Genomic DNA, 18,416 nt, shown 5'->3' with positions numbered 1-18,416 from the left:
CCCCCCCTTCCCACCGCACACGTAAGCTAAATACACAGCCCCCTCTCCGGCTTACCTTGTTGCAGGGAGGAGGCTGTGAGCGGCGCCACGATCACCGATACGTTTATCTAGTAGCGATTAGTACTGTCTGCTGCAGACATTACTAATCTAATCAATCCGTTTAGCGAAGACGCCGGCCGAGGGATCGGAGTGCCGGCATAGAAGCAGCTATGCGCTATGCATCCAACAGAGATGCAGACCGTGTAGCTGCTCCCGCAAGTCTTGTACGCGGCCCGTGACCGTGTACCAGACTTGTGAGCAGGCTGCTTGCCACATAGTACCGGCTCGCGGGCCGTAACTGGCCCGCGGGCCGGTACTTTGTAATGCTTCTAAATCTCCCCAAAAGTCACGATGTTACAGGACAATTAAATATTTCTAAGATATGATAAAACTATATATAAAACTGATGTTCAGGTTTACTAGAAAAATGCACTAACACATAATTTAAAGTTTGATGAGATACCAACCTGTTCAGCCTCTCTAAAACAGAATCATCTGCTAAAGAGATTTCATCCATCAAGAAAAAGCTGTCTTCTCTCATAGCCAACACCAAAGGACCATCATGCCACTCAAATAGCTTTGTGTTTTCCATGTCATCCTGTTTCAGACAACAAATACAACGTCACTCCCAGAGAAACTGCAGCATAGGGCTTTAATACAATCTGTTCCCGTTTACTTACTTTGCTCTTGGATCTATGTCTAACAGGTCGTAGTCCACCCAAAAAGTCTGAAGTCTCCATGTGCTGATGACAGTTCACAGAATACAAGGTTTGGTCTGACAATGCTGCAAATAGCTGGCATATGGTGGTTTTCCCACAACTTAAAAAACAAAAAAAACAGGGCTGTTAAATCCTTCATTATATAAAAGCTCAGTTTGTTTCATTTTCTCAGCACAGTAGTGTCAATTTTACCCTTTCACTGAGGATAATGAAGTCAGAGTCCCATTTTGCTGCTGTGCAAATTTGCCTCTTTCTGGTCCTGACCCAGTGACATCACACACCCCACACAAGCTGAAAACTGAACATCGTCCATGCCCTGCCCATAGACATTGCACACATTGTTCAAACACAGCCTGGAGGTTCAGCACTCAAAGTAAAGCTCCGTTCAGCAGCAGGCTGTGCCCCCCAGCATACATTACTCCTTGCTTTCCCGTAACTCTAGAGTGTGCGTTTTCCAGGATTGCATGTGCTAGGACCCCCTATGTATCATGCCCCCAGCGCACACCTCACTCCCCAGCAGCAAGGTGGCTCCTATTACACAGAGCTCTTGTTTTACACCGGCAGTGTATGAGCATTTTCACTATAAGTGACCAGTCTGCGGTATATGTGCGTTAACCCATCAGGGACCGGTTGGCAGTATCCGTGCATTAACTATTCAGTGATCAGCCACCACAGAATGACCAATGACCCCCTCGGTGTCCAGTCGCTAGAACAAGTGTGTTATCTTTCCAGAGCACAGTCACCAGGCATGTATTGTTACCCCTCACAAAACCCAGTACCCAGCTTATGCAGATTAACTACTCAGCACCAAGTGTATGTGCTTTAACTACTTCAGCAACTATTCTTGTGCATTAATCCCCCCAGCACCCACTACCTACTTGATTATGTTAACCCCTCAGCACTCAGAGCCAATATATGCGTTTTAACCTCTTCAGAACCTTCTCCTGCCCTTGTGCAAAAATCTCTCAGATGCCAGTACCCAGTGAAATGTACAATTACCCGTCAGCAGCCAGTCACCAACATGTGTGTTTACCCTGAGCTACCTATCCCTTGAACATGTGTCATTAATATAATGAGCCCAGTGCATGTGCGTTAACACCTCAGCAACCAGTCTCCAGAGCAATTAAGGTAATCCCTTAATTATTCAGTGCTCTATGCCAAATAGGAGTCTCATCTCGATCTCCACTGACTATAATGGGAATATAGTATAGACTACCCCATTTCCGGCATAACCACCACTTGGCAAGAAAACCCTGCCCATCTGCCATGTTCCCAGCCACTGTTCTACGACACCGTACCTGCCAATAACCTGTTTACATTTTGGAGTCGTCTCCTCAACCTCTATTGTCCCCAATTCCACTGACACATTCCTGCGGTTTTATCGTGGGTCCTTCCAACAGATTTAACAGTCTATGAACCACCTCAGTGGAGGTGTTGGAGTGTTTGGAGCAGTTAGACAGAATTCTGTTAAGGTGTTTGGGAGAGTGTGAGCAGTTAGAGTGCAGTTCCAGCTCCACTGCCCCAGAATAACCTGCTTTAACTTTAGCTGCCAATTTCCAATACATGATTTTTGTTTTATCTCTAATCCTCCTCTGCAAAACCCCCTTTGTTATGTGCTTGCCTCTTATGCTGCCACTTGAATTCAATTTTGTAAATGGGTAAATAAATTCATTATGGGAAGCACGTTCCCTCCCGATATTTAGTATGACCATATATGTTATAAATTTGCAGCTCTTCATGGAAAGATCAGTAACAATCATTTGTGAGTGCAAAGATAAACTGTTCCGCTGGTTGTCATACCCTCCACACTGTTCTCCTGCACATTGTAAGCCCCATCATATGCCCCTTCAACCTCACCTCCTGCTCATACTGTCTGCAGTTTTACCCCTCCACACGCCTCTCCTGCATATATTGTCCGACTATCATACCCTCCGCACTTCTCTATCGGACATACCTCCCCCATCACGCCACCTGCACACCTCTCCTGCACATACTATTCGCTACAATATTGCGCCCCCCCCCATACATACTACCAACGGACATTTCAATCACGTTATTTTCCAGCATATATTGCACCCTAAGACACTTCCCCCAACCTTTCCTGTTCTGGAACGGGCACACTTTTACTAGTAGCCATAATTTCTGAAGATTGTACATGGAAAAATCTCACTTACCCAGTGTCACCAACAAGTAATATTGGTTCTCCAAATTCTAAAGCTCGACCTACAAGAACTGCAAGTCTACTCATTGCCTGGGTCCACACAATATGGGAAAAATTATCATCATCTGTAACACCAGCCTTAATGGAAAGTCTTTCTGTAAAACGGAAAAAAAGAAAAATTTAAGTTAAATGAACCATGTTTTATTGCTCAAGTGCAAATGTCCATCTATTGCTTTTACATTTTAAAAAGCAACCCAGTCAAATGTTTTCATGCTAAATGCTTTAAGGATAGAACTGAGACAGTCTGTGTGCCAGAGTGGTTTAGTGATCCCGGCCCTACTTTCTTGAAAAGTGTAGCAGACAAAGGTGTACCCCCGCGGTGGAGGTGGTGTGTGTGTGGGTTATTTCAGCTTAATACAGACACCAAACAATATCATGCCTCCTCCTATATGGTCTGTGTAGGCTCTCTGCCTGTTCCAGCACAAACCCATTCACTAGACAGTGGGTCCTTGTCATTTGCCTTTGAGCGCATAACACACCTCTCACCAGACTCCTCCACAGGGCTTCCATGTGACTTTACCAGAAACAGATCTCCTAATGTAATGTATTACCTTAGAACTATGACAGCCAGTCCGTCACAAAGCATAAATATACAAATTTGTTACAAACTTGCCCCTTAATTCTAAGGCATTTTTTTCCAGTAATGTTTAAATTAACTGACTGAAAGAGGGAATTTAAGTTTTCACAAAGAATATCAGTATGATAGACTGTAGAGTGTTCACATGTGTAATGAATTCTACACACACATAGCCAAGAGCAATTTAGTAAAGTTTAACCTTCATTTCAAGTGCAAAGAAATGTGGGAGCCAACACTGCGTACGTCTTCTAAAGAATGCTGGCTGCATGGCTAATACTTTGAGTCATTGAAAGTATTATTCTTATCAAACTAGTTTTAGGTCAGTAGCTTAAAGCAGAACTCTGGACAGAATTTTTATTAACCCTTGCAGTGAAGCTACTTCCACACTGCAAGGGTTACCTGCTTGTTCTTGTCAAAAAAAAGTTATACTCACCTGATCCTCTGAGCTGGCTTGCTCTTACTCCGGATCCCTGGAGCCTCTCTCCTCCTCTGCTGCAGTGGTCTAAGGTCACGTAAATCATCATGTTTTTATACACAGTGTAAAGATGTGAGGGCACCAAGGAACATTCCAATACTGGAGCACAGGAAGAAAGGCTTCAGTGACCGGAGAAGCAGGCAACCGGCTCAGCGTTTTGGGTAACTTTTTTTGCACATAGAAAAAATGTGCTTTTAACCCTTGCAGTGAAGAGGTTGCAAAAGAAAAATGTTACCCATATCTTCAAAATAACAAAAATACCTTTAGAAATGTGTAGTAATGACAATCTGCGATTAGCAATGGCAGTGCATGTATTACTCTGTTAGCATAATAAAAAAAGGAGAACAGAAGATCCATATCAGAATCAAGTGTCATTAGTGCATTTTAGCACATAAAGCATATACTCACCTAATTGCTTTTGGACATTTTCTGTGGAGAAGAGGGCTTCTGGCACCACCTCTTTCCTGAAGCACTTTTTCAGGACTTTTAATATAACATCTTCCTCTTCCGGCTTCCTTACTCGGCCAGCCAGTAGCATAAAACCTAGTTAGAGAAGGAAGCACGCTGAGTTTTGCAACTTTTACCATCGCATTTTACATTTTAGAACAAGGAAATTAATTTATACCATCATTTGCCAAGTGCTGAAGCCAGTCATATTCATGATTTGTTTGCGGAGATAGGCGGTACCTCTCAGCCCAGCGGAAGAGATCACGAAGTGTAATAAAACCATGCTTTCCTGCAAACACTGAGGATCCTCTTCTAAGAGACTGAGATACAAGTCAGGATATATTAAATCAACAAGTGTTTAAAACGTTTTTTTGATCACATTAAATACCATGATAAATTACAAAATGAAATTACCTGTAACTCTAGCATAACAGCAACTAGTTTATTACAATAAGATGGTGGCAGGCTGCAGCGCTTATGCAAAATTGTTTCCAGGTCTGCACTTGGAAGTTCGTCATAATGCAGTTCCACAAATCGATTACGAAAAGCCCTTGATAACACCTGTTAAAGTATAAAAACATTTTTGTCTTTTCTCACTAATCCCATCAACTTTGTCTTTTTTTTAAGATTATGGAATGTTCACATATTAAAAGAAAAAAATCCAACCTTTCTGCCACCATAAATTCCGGGTGGATTCTGTGTGGCAAAAAGCATGAACCGTGGATGTGCTTTAACCACTTCTTGAGTTTCAGTAATGAACAGTTCTCTGTTGTCATCCAGCAATCTGTTGAGAGCTTCGAGCACATCTGTTGGAGCCAAGTTCAGCTCGTCCAATATGATCCAGTAACCTTTTCTCATTGCGTCAATCAGAACACCTGAAAGAAAGAAATTAGGAATGTAAAAGGTTAGATCAGAAGTTTCCCTGGACATTCCTGAATGTTTGACTCAAGGAGTCATCATTTTAGAAAATGTCCACTAAACATTTTTGCCACAGTGATCTGCAACCTCTTGACTAGTAAAGTCCTGGTGATTTTACTGCCTATATTAACCCCTTAGTGACCATCATCGGTTGGGAAGGAGTAAAAAAGGGACAGACAGGCACAGGATAAAAAGGTTTACCTTCCTGAAATACAAGTTTTCCGGAAGCATCAGAGGTATAGCAGCCAATGTACTCTTGGATGTCTGTATGTTCATGGTTGTTAATCCTCACACAATGATTCCCGCTAGCACAGGCCAACCAGCGAATCAAACTTGTTTTTCCAACAGATGTTTCTCCTTGTAGAAGGACTGGATGATTCCTTTAACATAAAAAGTGGTCATTGTAAGGATGGCCACATGTGGCCTGATTAAAAAAAAAAAAAGATAACAAATAAAAGCAGCACTTGCCAATCAGGTTTTTTACTTTATCATTATGGTGATTATAAAAAAACTTTTACAGCACATGCACCAAATCAACGGTTCGCAAAAAAGGAAAGATGACTGCAGGTTTAGGACTAGGGATGAGCTTCGGTTTGAAGCTCCTCCGAACCCAGAAAGGACAAGGAACCATCCACCCCAACAGCTGCACAAAAACCAAACGGGATGAATGCTGGTGCCAACATCACTGACCTTATTAGGTCAATGTCATTGACTAAATATAGCCATGTCGCCATATAAGATTAAGGACGTCACAGCGTACTACCCCTTTGCCTACATGCATCTTTGAGAAGGCAATTCACTGGCTGCAGCTAATTTGGAAGCAGTGAAAGAAACTTACCTTTGGTCTCAACCTGAACTCATCCAAGCAAGGGTAAATGTTTTACCACCCATCCTTCCCATAAGGCATTTGCCTGCCTATAAAACCTACAAGCTTTAAATATTTTTACCATTAATCACTGGGAGCCACAGATAAACCGCTCAGAGAAACTTTAGATAAAACCTCAGGTTCAGTCCATTAGTAACATGACAGTTTCTTATTTCCGAAAGTATATACAAAACAGGATGAGATGTTGTCTACATACCCCGCAGAGACAACTCTAACAAGATCTCGTAGATTGAGCTTTACTGAGGGGGTTAGGATGTAACTTTCATCTATTGCTGGGTTCTTTTCACCCACAGGAATCCAGTAGCCTTCGATCTGAACAAAGCGTCCGCCATGTGGCTCAGGGAGAGGCTGTGAAGAAAGAATTAAGCAAAGCTACTCTTTCAGAAGATCAATATTTGAAATACTTTTTTCCATTGAATGTGTTCTTTTTCCTCAAACTATCACAGTTTATCATATGATCACATTGCATCAAAAATGTAAGACATACACAGTCATTAAGCATGATATGAGACCGTATTAAAACAGAACTGCTTGACCAGATCATAATATACATAGGTAAAGTAAAATTAGAACAATCTAGCAAATACCATTGAGTTTTTATTATAAAGAATAAAAGTACCTGCTTCAGAAGGCCTTTGATGTTGCCAGACTGTATAATATGACGGCATATTAAGCCCTGAACTATTGAGTGAGATGCCCTGTCAAGCTGAGTAAGGAAGGAGAGGCAAAATCCCTAAAATAAAACAAAGAATCCAATCAAATAGATAAAACAAGATCAAGTACACAGATCACAAAATTCAATTACTACAAATAAAAAAATATGAATATTTCCAGCCCAGGAAAATAACAGATTACACAGATCCAGTCAGCTGTGAGCAACTGAAGCAAAAATCAGGCACACCTCTAGTTCAAACTAGGAGCACAGACCTTAAAGGAGAAATATAGGATTTGTGAAATACATTCATCCCAATAGTTAGAGCCTGCAGTATCGCACACCGCTGATCGCTCAGTTCCCACTCTTCTCCCTGCAAAGAGCTGTGACCGTCAGTCACCGCTTCACACACGGATTCCCCCCTCCCCTTTCTGTTCCTCCAGTGCTGACTGGAGGGACAGAAAGGGGAGGGAGCGAGCAGAGTCTGCTGTCAGACAGTGGGGTGGACGTTCCCAGCTCCAGAGCGGCTCTGCGCTGTCAGCATATAGCGGGTGAATCGGTTGTGGAAGCTCTTCTAGGACTGATAAATGTATTGTCTTTAGTCCTCACTTGGTGGTTTGTACTGGGATTGTTCATTAACATCTATGATTTTGAGTCTGCACTGCTGTAACCTATAAAATGTGTGGGACAGACAAGGTGACTGATTGTACAGAAACAAGAAAACCATTGGTGTGAAAGACTAAACACAAATCCCCTGTGGCAACCCATTATTCATTTTTAACCCCTTCACGACCGAGGCTTTTTTTGTTTTTTGCACCCATGTTAAGATCCACATTTTAGGCTTGAAAATTACTTCAAACTCCCAAATATTATATATTTTCTGAAAGCCAAGACCCTGTAAAATAAAATGGAGGCAGTTGCAAATTGTTATGTTGCACGATATTAGCACAACTTATTATCAAACCCAAAAATGTAGAGAAAAATAAAACTAGTTGAATTTAGTGCACCAAATCACAATTAACCGTATATACTCGAGTATAAGCCACCCCGAATATAAGTCGAGGTACCTAATTTTACCACAAAAAACTGGGAAAAAGTATTGACTCGAATAAAGGCCGAGGGTGGGATAAAAAAATGGGCTGAAAATCCCGGCTTATACTCGAGTATATACGGTACCTTTTTTTAATAAAATATAAAAAGATGAGGTTACAAATAGATACCCAACATGCCAAGGTAAAAAATTGTGTGTGTCTGTAAAATGGCAACACATTCCACTACCCCAAAAGGTCCATAGACCATGCTTTAAAAGCCTCTACAGGTCATCAGTTTAGATATACGCATAAATATAGGTCCTAGAATTATTGATCTTACTCTGGTGTGCGAGACGATACCCAACATGTGTAGCGCCATCGTCGTTTTCGTACGTAGGCGCACCCAACGTGTCTTTACGTTTAGACGCGCATGCTGGAGGGGGCCTTGAACATTTTTTTTACATTTATTTAATTTAATATTTTTAAAAACTTTTTTTTTTTTACTTTAATTGCCATCACATGGGGGGGCTTAAAAGCCCGTTTACAGTTTACTGGCCTGTAGAAGCAATCTGGTGACAGCTGAGATGCCAGAATCACTTTTATTGTCAGCCAGATCAACAAATGTAAACAGAGTCGCCGGCAGCTTAACTGTTTAAACGGGCCCACTGTCAGTGATGTATTATGTATCCACTGGTTGCGACTGGGGTTAATTACGCCACTTTTTACAAAGTATATTATTCATAGGTTGATTCATTAGGTTCTGTTGGTGTTGCACTTGATATAATTTAAATGGCAAATTAAGTTAACTGTCTTATGTACATCATCTGCTCATGGAATCAGGAGAGACTCAAGTGTTCAGATTCTGCTCACAAATTTGCCAGTAACGGTCTGGCAGACTCCTATGACACTGGACAATGGAGCGTTGGTGTTAGCATATCATCCAAAAGGCTCCAACTAGCTTCTAAATAACCAAAAGTTAAAAAATAAATGAAAATTAGCCAATTTCCATGGTTAGGGTCAGGTACACGTTCCCTCACACATTTCTATTTCCAAGGACAGCACAAACATTTTTCGCCCCACTGCAAAGAGGAAAGCTGGGGATGGGCGCACAAGATCAGGCAGCCTCGGCTGCCTAATCAGGTGGCTGCTAGTGGGGGCCTGGCAGGGAGCTGCCAGGTGTACGAGGAGGCGTGGCCGGGGGAGAAGCCGCGCGGCCGTCGGAGGCTGCAGTGCCGTTTCAAGAAGCTTCGGCGGCTGCAGGAAGACAAGATGGCACCGTGGGAGACGCGGCCCGGGACGGCGGTCTCTGGTGGGGTTTGCAGGGATTCAGATGGGCAGTGCAGGGTCTATGGTGGTCTCAGCCTGACATCCTGCAGTGCCCACCAGAGATCCTTTACAGCCCACCTGAGACGCCGGCTTCCCTGCAACACTAAGGCCTCATTCACACTGCTTAGAGTTGGCCCGTACACATCTGTGCGGGTGTCCGTGCTCGGACACAGACAGGCTCCATCCTGTCTGCGTACGAGTACGGACATCTGCACCAGCACGCATGTGCAGTTCAGGTGAACGTACGGTGGCATACTCCCATAGAGTCAAAACAATTGTTCCCCCCTATAAATTGTAAAAGACAACATTTAGCAAGTAGATGATACAATGACTTCACTTAAATTTACCAAAAACTATAAACTGGAATTAACATACAATGAATAAAAGAGAACAAAAAGTTAAAAAGATGCTTCAAGTTCTTAGGTTTACCTCATATAAAGAACGCTGGATGTTGCTACATGGATTTGAAGCACAGTATCTTAGAGCTCTGCATAGAGTACGTAAACTATAGTGAGGTCTGTGGCCCGTGCCGTCCACAAGTTCCATATTGGCCTTCTTTCGTAAGGTCAAGTAAAAGCTTAAAAAAGGAGGGGAAAAAATCAAAATCAGAACTGAAACTACAAAGCTAACACGTAAGAGCAGCAAAAATACACCTTATAGAATGCTTTGTTATAGAACAAGCTGGCTAGCACAGTAAAGCAAATTCAGGCAAGGGTTAGGTTTGACACACAGTAAATGCATAGCTTGCTTTCATCAAGCGCAACCAACAAATGTGGTTTTGCTATAGGCTCCTGCAGTATGGACCATACCCTTTTCCTTTCTTGACAAGGCTGGCTGGATTACAAATAGATTTGAGTTCTGGTATGTAAAGAACCAAAATTGACATGTTCCACATTTTACAGTACCATAAACATTTAAAACCTTATGAGCATAATCTGCTTTAATATATGCCCAACTTTGAACTGGATTAAAAAAAAATAATTGTATAATTTCGCATTATAACATCAAATGCTTATACATACACAAACTTTTTAAAGTTTAAAAAAATATAACCTATAAAAATATCTAGCAACTAAAAATAAGCTAGCCCAATTGTCCATTTCTACTGCATGCTGTCAACTGATCAAAGTCTTTAGTTAGAAGAAGGAATGGACCAAAACCAGTATCGGTGCCGATACTGGGCATTTTCGCAAGTACTTGTACTCATGAAAATGCCCCAATACTAAAAGGTCGATATTGGCCCTTTACATTTGTAAACAGAAGCAGCTGCTGTAACCCTGCATAGCCTCCTGAGGCCCCGTAACAGCCCTGGTCAGACAACCACACAGCCTCTTAAGATGCTGCACAGCCCTGGTGAGCAACACAGTATGTAGCTTCATATTATTCTGCACTGCTGTATCATGTATTGCTGGGATTTTTAGTCCCTGTACAGCTTGGAGTGAGTGGCAGAACTACCAGGGTTGCCGCTGTGACTGGGCCCTGGCGCTCCACCACTGTCCTAAAATCATTAGTCTGTGTTGTTTTAGAAAAACTGTCACGTGACCAAAAAAAATAAAATAGTAGTAGTAGTAGTATCAGTAATTGGTAGGGCTGCAACAACTAATCGATTATAATCGAAGCGAAGCGTTGGCATCGATCAATTAGTTGTTTTATTAGTTGCCGCAGCTCCTCCTTTCTCCTCCCCGCTGGTGCTGGCTGCAGCTGTCTGTCCCTTTCAATCCCCGCCTGTATCGGCAGAGGCAGCAGGAACACAGACCACTGCAGCCGGCACCAGCGGGGAGGAGAGATTGCTGTGACTGCATTCCCCCCGCTGCCCTGCACTGCCTCCCAGTGTCGCCTCCGCCCCGCGCTTCCTCTGCATCTACAGGCTGCGAGCCATACCCAGCCTGCTATTGGATATCTTAAAATGCAATAGCTGGCTGGCTATTGCACCAGCCTACTGCTTGCTTTCAATCAGCAGAGGAAGACCCGATGAAGAACTTTCTCCTTCAGGTCCCTCGTCTGCTGATTGACAGCAGGCGGGTGCAATATCTCAAATGCACCTCCCATCCGCACTGGAATGCACGGTACTGCAATGCCCTGCGTTCCAGTGCAGTGCGATTTCGAAATATGTGCATATTGTTTTATTCTGAAGTAAACTATGTCTAACGCTGCATTTGTGTACTTTATTTTAAATAAATGATAGTATTATTTGTATTTTATCCATTTAAATCAAAGTTAATAATTGGCTAACTAATCGATTATGAAAATAATAGTTAGCTGCAGCCCTTGTAATTGGTATTGTTGTGAACTTAAGAAAATTTATTGGTACTCGTACTTGGTCTTGTTAAAAGTGAAATATACAGGGAAATCAAGAAAAATCTATTTACAGTACGATGGCTAATTACAAGTGACAACCACATCCTTTGTTTACCTGATAATTCCTTGGACAACTGTCTTATTTACATTGAGTCCTTTCAAATAATCAGTGATTAGTATCTGTAAATCATTCTCATTTTCGAGTTCTTCCACATAAAGCTCAGTGAACCTGAAACGTAAAGACATTTAATGGCAAATTAGAGACAATGATCAAAAGTCTCACAATGTATAACACAGAATGTTAAACATAAGTGTTTTGGGAGAGCATGATAAATCCAGTATTTATGCATTTTTAGGAGAGTCCAGTACCCAAGCATGTTAAGCATTCTTTAATAATGATGAAGATCGAACACACCTTTGCTTTTTAACAGCTCCAGGCAAATATAATCTTTTACATTTCTACCACTGGTCTGATTTGCCATCAATAAATAGGACCTTGACTGGAGATATTTTTCATGTTAAGCGCAGCGTTTGTAATTGCAATACATGTATTAATTAACTCTCATAGATTACAGCACTCCTTATTGTGCAATATATTCCCAGCACTCCTTATAACACCTTTATCTTCCATTCTCCCCACAAAGCTGGGGCAATCTTTGTTCAGGTACTAGAATCAGCAGCTAATTCCTGGACCGAGATAGGACATAATGTAAATCCTAGTTTCAAGTTTCTTGGTTGTATGTAGACATTTTGTTTCATACTGCTCAGCTCCAGTACCACCTCTACTCTTGTCAGCTGCCGTAAGAGCCATCAGTGGAGGAGTGAAGACTTTTATGACATCATTCCTAGTACTAGCAGCAAGATACAAGAGGTAATGGTAAGCCCTCACGGGCAGGGCACTCCTTACCATCTTGTCTTGAATTGTAATGTCTTCCCTATATTGTAAAGTGCTGCGCAAACTGTTGGCGCTATATAAATCCTGTATGATGATAATAATAATAATAATAATAAATAATAATGGTGGGGAAGAAACCACATATAGAATAGCTTCCAGCTTACAATGATCGTAAGGCAGAGAAGGCACATTGAAGTCATTATTCCGTTTCTGGATATTCATGAAAACAGTCACACACTCATCACTAGGGATGCACAGATATCAGTTTTTCAGTATCAAGTACAAGTACCGATACTTATATTTCGGTACTCGTCGATACAGAGTACCGATACCAGTACTTCCGGTAGCATAGAGCCGTCTTCCCGGGCAATCAGGAAGCCAGGAAGGCTTCTTGATTGCCCGAGAAGCAGACTACATTCTGTTTGGCCGGGAAGCCGGCTTCCCAGCCAATCGGCATCGAGGCAAACAGATCTGACAATATGGCGACACGACCCGGCACCCAATTCCCCTCACATAGATCCTTAGCAGCATTCATTACACATACCAGTCCCTCGGCCAGCGCTCTGCAAGATCTCCCCACGTCTCCTGTGTACAGCACCCACATGATCGACGCTCAGCCTGCTACTGTGAATGTGCAGACAGCCCAGCGCTCTCATTCAGAAATCCTGTGCATGCGCAGTAGCAGGTTGAGGGCCGATCACGTGAGCGCTGTGCAGTGTGCATACAGGAGTTAGCAGATCTGGCCGAGGGACTGGTACGTTAAAGAATGCTAAGGATCTACGGGAGGGGAATTAGGTGCCTGCAGGGTGGGGGGGTCGCTATACTATAAGATTTGTTTGCCCGCCTCGACACTGATTGGCTGGGAAGCCAGCTTTCCGTCCAATCAGCATCGAGCCGGCCAAACAGCATGGAGCCAGCTTCCCGACTCCACCTTTCTTCGCGGCACTACCGGTCAGAGGAAATTTTCCTCTGACCGGAAGTTCTAGTATCGGGAAAGGTATTGGAGCATTTGGGCGAGTATGAGTACTCGCCCAAATACTCGGTATCGGCACCGATACTAGTATCGGTACATCCCTACTCCTAACCAACGAAATTTTGGTATATTACAACAGATGTTCTTCACATACTCAAGCTTTAAAGGAGAACTATGGGGTTAAGGCTTTTCCCCATAGTTCTCCGTAGGGTAACGGGAGGACACAAACTAGCGTCCTCCCGTCACCCTAGCCTCAGTTTACCGCGAGCTGTAGCTCGCAGTATACTGAGGCGCCGCAGTTTACCGTGAGCTGCTGCTTGCGGTATACCGAGACGCCGCAGCTAAAGCGGATCCCGACAATTATGTCTGGATCCGCCCAACTGCGTGACTGACAGCTGGCTCTGCCTATCTAGAATATGGGCATGCAGCATGAATATGGGTGTAACATTGTATAAAATGTAAACTTAGCTGAGTATTCAGCAATATAACATTACAGATAAATTTACCGATTTCTTATTCCAGGTGGTAGGTTTCTCTTTCCCACATCGGTAGCAGGGTTCATGCAAGCAAATAATCGAAAATCTGGATGACGTACCAGGGGATCTGTGTATACAAAAAAAAAAAAAAACAGAAAGAATTCTCATTATTGGTTTTAATATGCTAGAATTCAAAATATTGTGTATAAACGTGTGTGAATGTAGAGGACCTTGCACCGGTTATCATTTTTAAAAACATGCTACCGCTAAATACCTGTCTTATAATGATAAAGCAGAGTTGCTACCGCCACTATATGGTCTACATAATCATGGTAATTCAGATATTCGGACATTAGCACATTTTAAGCGCACCTGTACCCAGACTACAGCAAGCACAAACTTGGCAGCCTTCAGAGTCTCTGATATTTGGGGATATTTTAATCTAAAGAACCTGCAGCTACAGAGGACAGCAAGATATGTTTTAAAGCCCTTTTACTCCTTGTTTAGACTACGCAAATACTTTCAAGTCCAAAGCCTGGATACAGGTGCAATTGAAATATACAGAACACTTGTTTGACATGGAGTTGGGATTAGTTCTGTATTATCGGACATGCCACTACACTCCCCATTAGACTGGTTTACTATGATCTCCGTTTCTCTGTGGTTCATCCAAGATCTACAGCTATTCTTACCAGTGTCAATATGGTTCTTACAGAACTGTCTTTATAGCACAATGAGTGAACACGCCAAACATTTTGTATGCAGTGATTAGCGAGATGTGAACAGTACTGTTATGGAAACCAAAGTGCACTAAAATGACATAAGGCAATTTTTGGCTAGTATCCATCAAAGTACTGTTCAACCACCATCTTAGTTTTGGTGTTTAGAAGCATAGTTATGCACAGTCAATTTAAATGATATATCCGAACCAAATTTGTTTTGAAAAATATCAATGAAAGAAATGGCGAGGGACATTTTTAATTGCTCTTTTACCTAACTGCTACAAAGTAGTGCTTAGAATCTCCAAAGGTTTTACACAGTTGAGTATATCTACATGCCTTAAACTACTCCTTCCTGTGTTGCTTTGCCTGTCCTTTTAGAGCGGCAGCTAACGATTATTTTCAAAATCGGTTAGCCGATTAGGTTCGATTAATCGGTTAATCGAATATTGAGGTTGTAGTCCATCACAGGAGCTTGGAGCGGTGGAAGAATAAAAGATTGTGTGGTGTGCAATATAGTGAAGTGTAAAATAATACAGCAATGAATGCAGAATGGCACAGGCTATGGAGGACAACAAAACCCAGCAATAGTACATTATACAGCAGAATACCACCAGCTATAGGGGAATACAACAAATCCCTGCAATAGTACACAATAGCTGGCGGAATTCTGCATTGCGCTGTATAATGCACTATTGCTGGGTTTTGTAGTCCTCTATAGCTGGTTGTATTCAGCTTTGCACCACTGTATAATGTATTGTTGCTGGGATTTGTAGTCTTCTATACAGCGCAAAGCAGAATATCACCAGCTATAGAGTACAACAAATCCCAGCAATACATTATACATACAGTGTATAATGTATTGCTGGGATTTGTATTCCTATGTATAATATACAGCACAATGTGCCATCAGCTATAGAGGAATACAAATCCCAGCAATACATTAGAGCACCACGTGTGGAAAAGTGCAGGCTTACCTGAGCAGTCTTCCAGCAACTTGCTTCTGAGATCGGACCTGTCTTTCGGCGGCTGTCATCACCCCACACCTGCTCCTCCTTACTACATCTCCCCGCGTCCCTGTGCCGATCGTGGATGTGGGTGGGCGGTGAGTGTGAGGCGGGGAGGATGTGCGGCGTGTGGAGCGTGGATGTGGGCAGGTCTGGCAGCGGCATGCGTTAGGTGGGGAGGAGGTGGGGCGCACAGCATGTGGAGCTGTGAACAAGGCCAACTGATCGGAAGCCGATTAGTTGTTGCAGCCCTACCTCCTTTGAAACCAAAAAAACTGTTTATATGTCCATAGTCAGGCATAATTAGAAAGTACTCTGTTATACATAATCTACCTTCTAATTCATGTAAAAGTGTGATTGATAAGCAAAACTAAACTTTAAATTCTGTTAAAAGTATGATTACGCACCTAAAATTGGGTGGTGGTGACGTAGAGCTACAATATATAAAATGCTAGAATAATACCAGGAGTTTTGCATATCCTTTTATTAAAATGTGACTTCTTATGATATGCATCATGTGTGTGTACATTCAGATTAATCAGGCTGCCCACGTTCGACAAACATAAGTTAAAAATGGCTTACACCATACGTTAATTGCTGGCAAATGTTTTCATGAATCAGTTACCTGTGTCTCCTCTGTCCAGTAAAACCAGTGATCCTGATGAGCCTTCTAGTAAACCACACAAACACTCTAGAGTTTCCGCAGCTGCCAAATTAATTTCATCCAGCAAAATCCACTCTCCTTTCTTTACAGCCTGAGCTAGTGTGCCCTAAGAATACAAAATGTACATAATTTTATATACTGACATTAACAGCAACTCATTAAATCATACTTGGGTGTTAAAAACAGGACCTTATGTAACAATGCATTTTAGGTTGACAATACCTAGACTACTCACAGCCAAATCTGGTTCTTACAATTTGAGAAAATGTAAAGTTGATAAATATCCCTCAATATTTACAAAAAAATTGAATTGTAGAAAAGCTAAGCCAGTTTTTAGGATGTGGCGTTATATTTATAAAGTAAAAATGTTATTTGCAAATCTGTCAAGATTAGAGGTGCACGGAAATAAAAATTATGAAACCGAAATTAAAAAAAAATATCAGGCTGAAACTGAAAATGTTTATTTTAACTTTCTTTTTTATATACTTAATATTTATTAAATATTTTAATTTTTTACTTTTATGGGCTTCGGGGAAATATTGGGGATCTAAACAGACCCCTGATTTGCTCCCTTTTACCTACCTCCGGGCCGGCCGTTGTATAAAAACGGCCGGCCGGGAGCTCTCTAGATCTGAGCGGGCGTCTTTAGATGTCCGTTCAGACACGCCCCCTCGAGGAAATGCCCGATATTTAAAAACCGGCAGCGATGCCTGTGAACATACACGCGATCCCCCAGCTATAGAGGCGGCGGATCGCTTGTATGGGGTTAAGGATCGGTGTGTCCCCTCCTTCGCGGTCACCCCCCGTCGTTGTCCCGCTGGTCCCGGGCTCCACTGTGCCCGGTGCGAGCCCGGGATCAGCATGGTGCCTCTGTCACAGGGGATCAGAGGGAGATCGGTACACGAGCTCACTCCAGTCCCCTCTCCGCTGCAAGAATGCGGAAGTGTTGTATTTTACATCACTTCCGCATTCTTGTGTAACTCTCCAGCTTCAGAAGCTGGAAAGAAGCTGATGGAGCAGATCTGTGCTTCATCAGCTTCTTTTGGGGGGTCCTAGGTGACATTCGTGGTCTTGGAGACCCCTGATGTCTCCATAAAGAGGACCTGTCACATATTTTGCCATCACATAGGGGGTTTTTATTAGCCCACGTATATGATAGCAATAAAGTTTAGTGGGGGGAAAAAAATTTAAGTTTCCCCCCCAAAAAAATTAAAGTTACACATAAAAAAGAATTTAAAAAAAATTTTTTTTTTTAAAGTCCCCACCCATACAAACATGCCGCGGCACTATATAACTCCAACAGTCTTACATTCAATCTCAATGAGCTTAACAGAACCGTAGTGCAGAAAGAGCAAAATATCAGTTCAAGGGACAAAAGAATGAAGAAAAGGAACAGAAGAAGAAAAGGAACAGAAGAAGAAAAGGAACAGAAGAAGAAAAGGAACAGAAGAAGAAAAGGAACAGAAGAAGAAAAGGAACAGAAGAAGAAAAGGAACAGAAGAAGAAAAGGAACAGAAGAAGAAAAGGAACAGAAGAAGAAAAGGAACAGAAGAAGAAAAGGGGGAAGGAGCAGAGAGGGGAAAGTGGAAAAGAAAAAAATGAAAACCGAAGAAAATTGTGTCTTCGCACCTAATCGTCAGTGCAGTCTGCTATTTACAAAGGATCAAAAGTGGGGGACCTTGCAGTCCATCTATCTCATATTTTGTGAAATTTCTTGTCAGAGGCACAATGTTTATAGATCAACATTTAGTATCTGCTTACAATGAGCAATAGTGGGGGGCAGTACATGAACCCATAATCTGGCTATCAGTTTCCTGGCGACAAAGAGTTTCCTGAATAAAGATATTAGCATATTTATCAATGTTAGCAGTGTCACCAACACCAAAATAGACATCTTAGGATCCAGGGTTACAGAAGAACCCATCTCATCATGCAGAAACTGAACAATCTGCCGCCAGTAATCTACCACCACAGGGCAGGACCAGATCATATGGTAAAAGGATCCCGGGTCATTCTGACATTTAGGACAAAGAGGATTATATGTAGGTTTATTTTTATATAGTCTGATGGGGTGAAAGAATATTATATATATA

The 18,416-nt window shown here is 42.2% G+C and overlaps 1 protein-coding gene across 1 annotated transcript in view; it reads right to left on the bottom strand.

Moving 5' to 3' along the window:
• The window catches only part of MDN1 (midasin AAA ATPase 1), a 148,956-nt gene that overhangs the window by 88,735 nt on the left and 41,805 nt on the right, over positions 1 to 18,416 (bottom strand). The window contains exons 18-31 of the mRNA XM_018572096.1: positions 16,285 to 16,429; positions 13,964 to 14,060; positions 11,705 to 11,818; positions 9,721 to 9,868; positions 6,902 to 7,015; positions 6,479 to 6,630; positions 5,598 to 5,776; positions 5,145 to 5,353; positions 4,893 to 5,039; positions 4,657 to 4,798; positions 4,440 to 4,574; positions 2,933 to 3,074; positions 720 to 858; positions 507 to 637 (exon numbers count right to left, since the gene is read on the bottom strand). Coding sequence (XP_018427598.1) covers positions 507 to 637; positions 720 to 858; positions 2,933 to 3,074; positions 4,440 to 4,574; positions 4,657 to 4,798; positions 4,893 to 5,039; positions 5,145 to 5,353; positions 5,598 to 5,776; positions 6,479 to 6,630; positions 6,902 to 7,015; positions 9,721 to 9,868; positions 11,705 to 11,818; positions 13,964 to 14,060; positions 16,285 to 16,429 — 1,994 coding nt within the window. The remainder of the gene's footprint in view (positions 1 to 506; positions 638 to 719; positions 859 to 2,932; positions 3,075 to 4,439; positions 4,575 to 4,656; positions 4,799 to 4,892; positions 5,040 to 5,144; positions 5,354 to 5,597; positions 5,777 to 6,478; positions 6,631 to 6,901; positions 7,016 to 9,720; positions 9,869 to 11,704; positions 11,819 to 13,963; positions 14,061 to 16,284; positions 16,430 to 18,416) is intronic.

Source organism: Nanorana parkeri, unplaced genomic scaffold (assembly GCF_000935625.1).
Source record: "Nanorana parkeri isolate BGI_ZX_2015 unplaced genomic scaffold, ASM93562v1 scaffold1937, whole genome shotgun sequence".
NCBI classification, from domain to species: Eukaryota; Metazoa; Chordata; class Amphibia; order Anura; family Dicroglossidae; genus Nanorana; species Nanorana parkeri.
The sequence above is the reverse complement of the archived record's forward strand: the minus strand, read 5'-3'. Positions and strand labels throughout refer to the sequence as shown.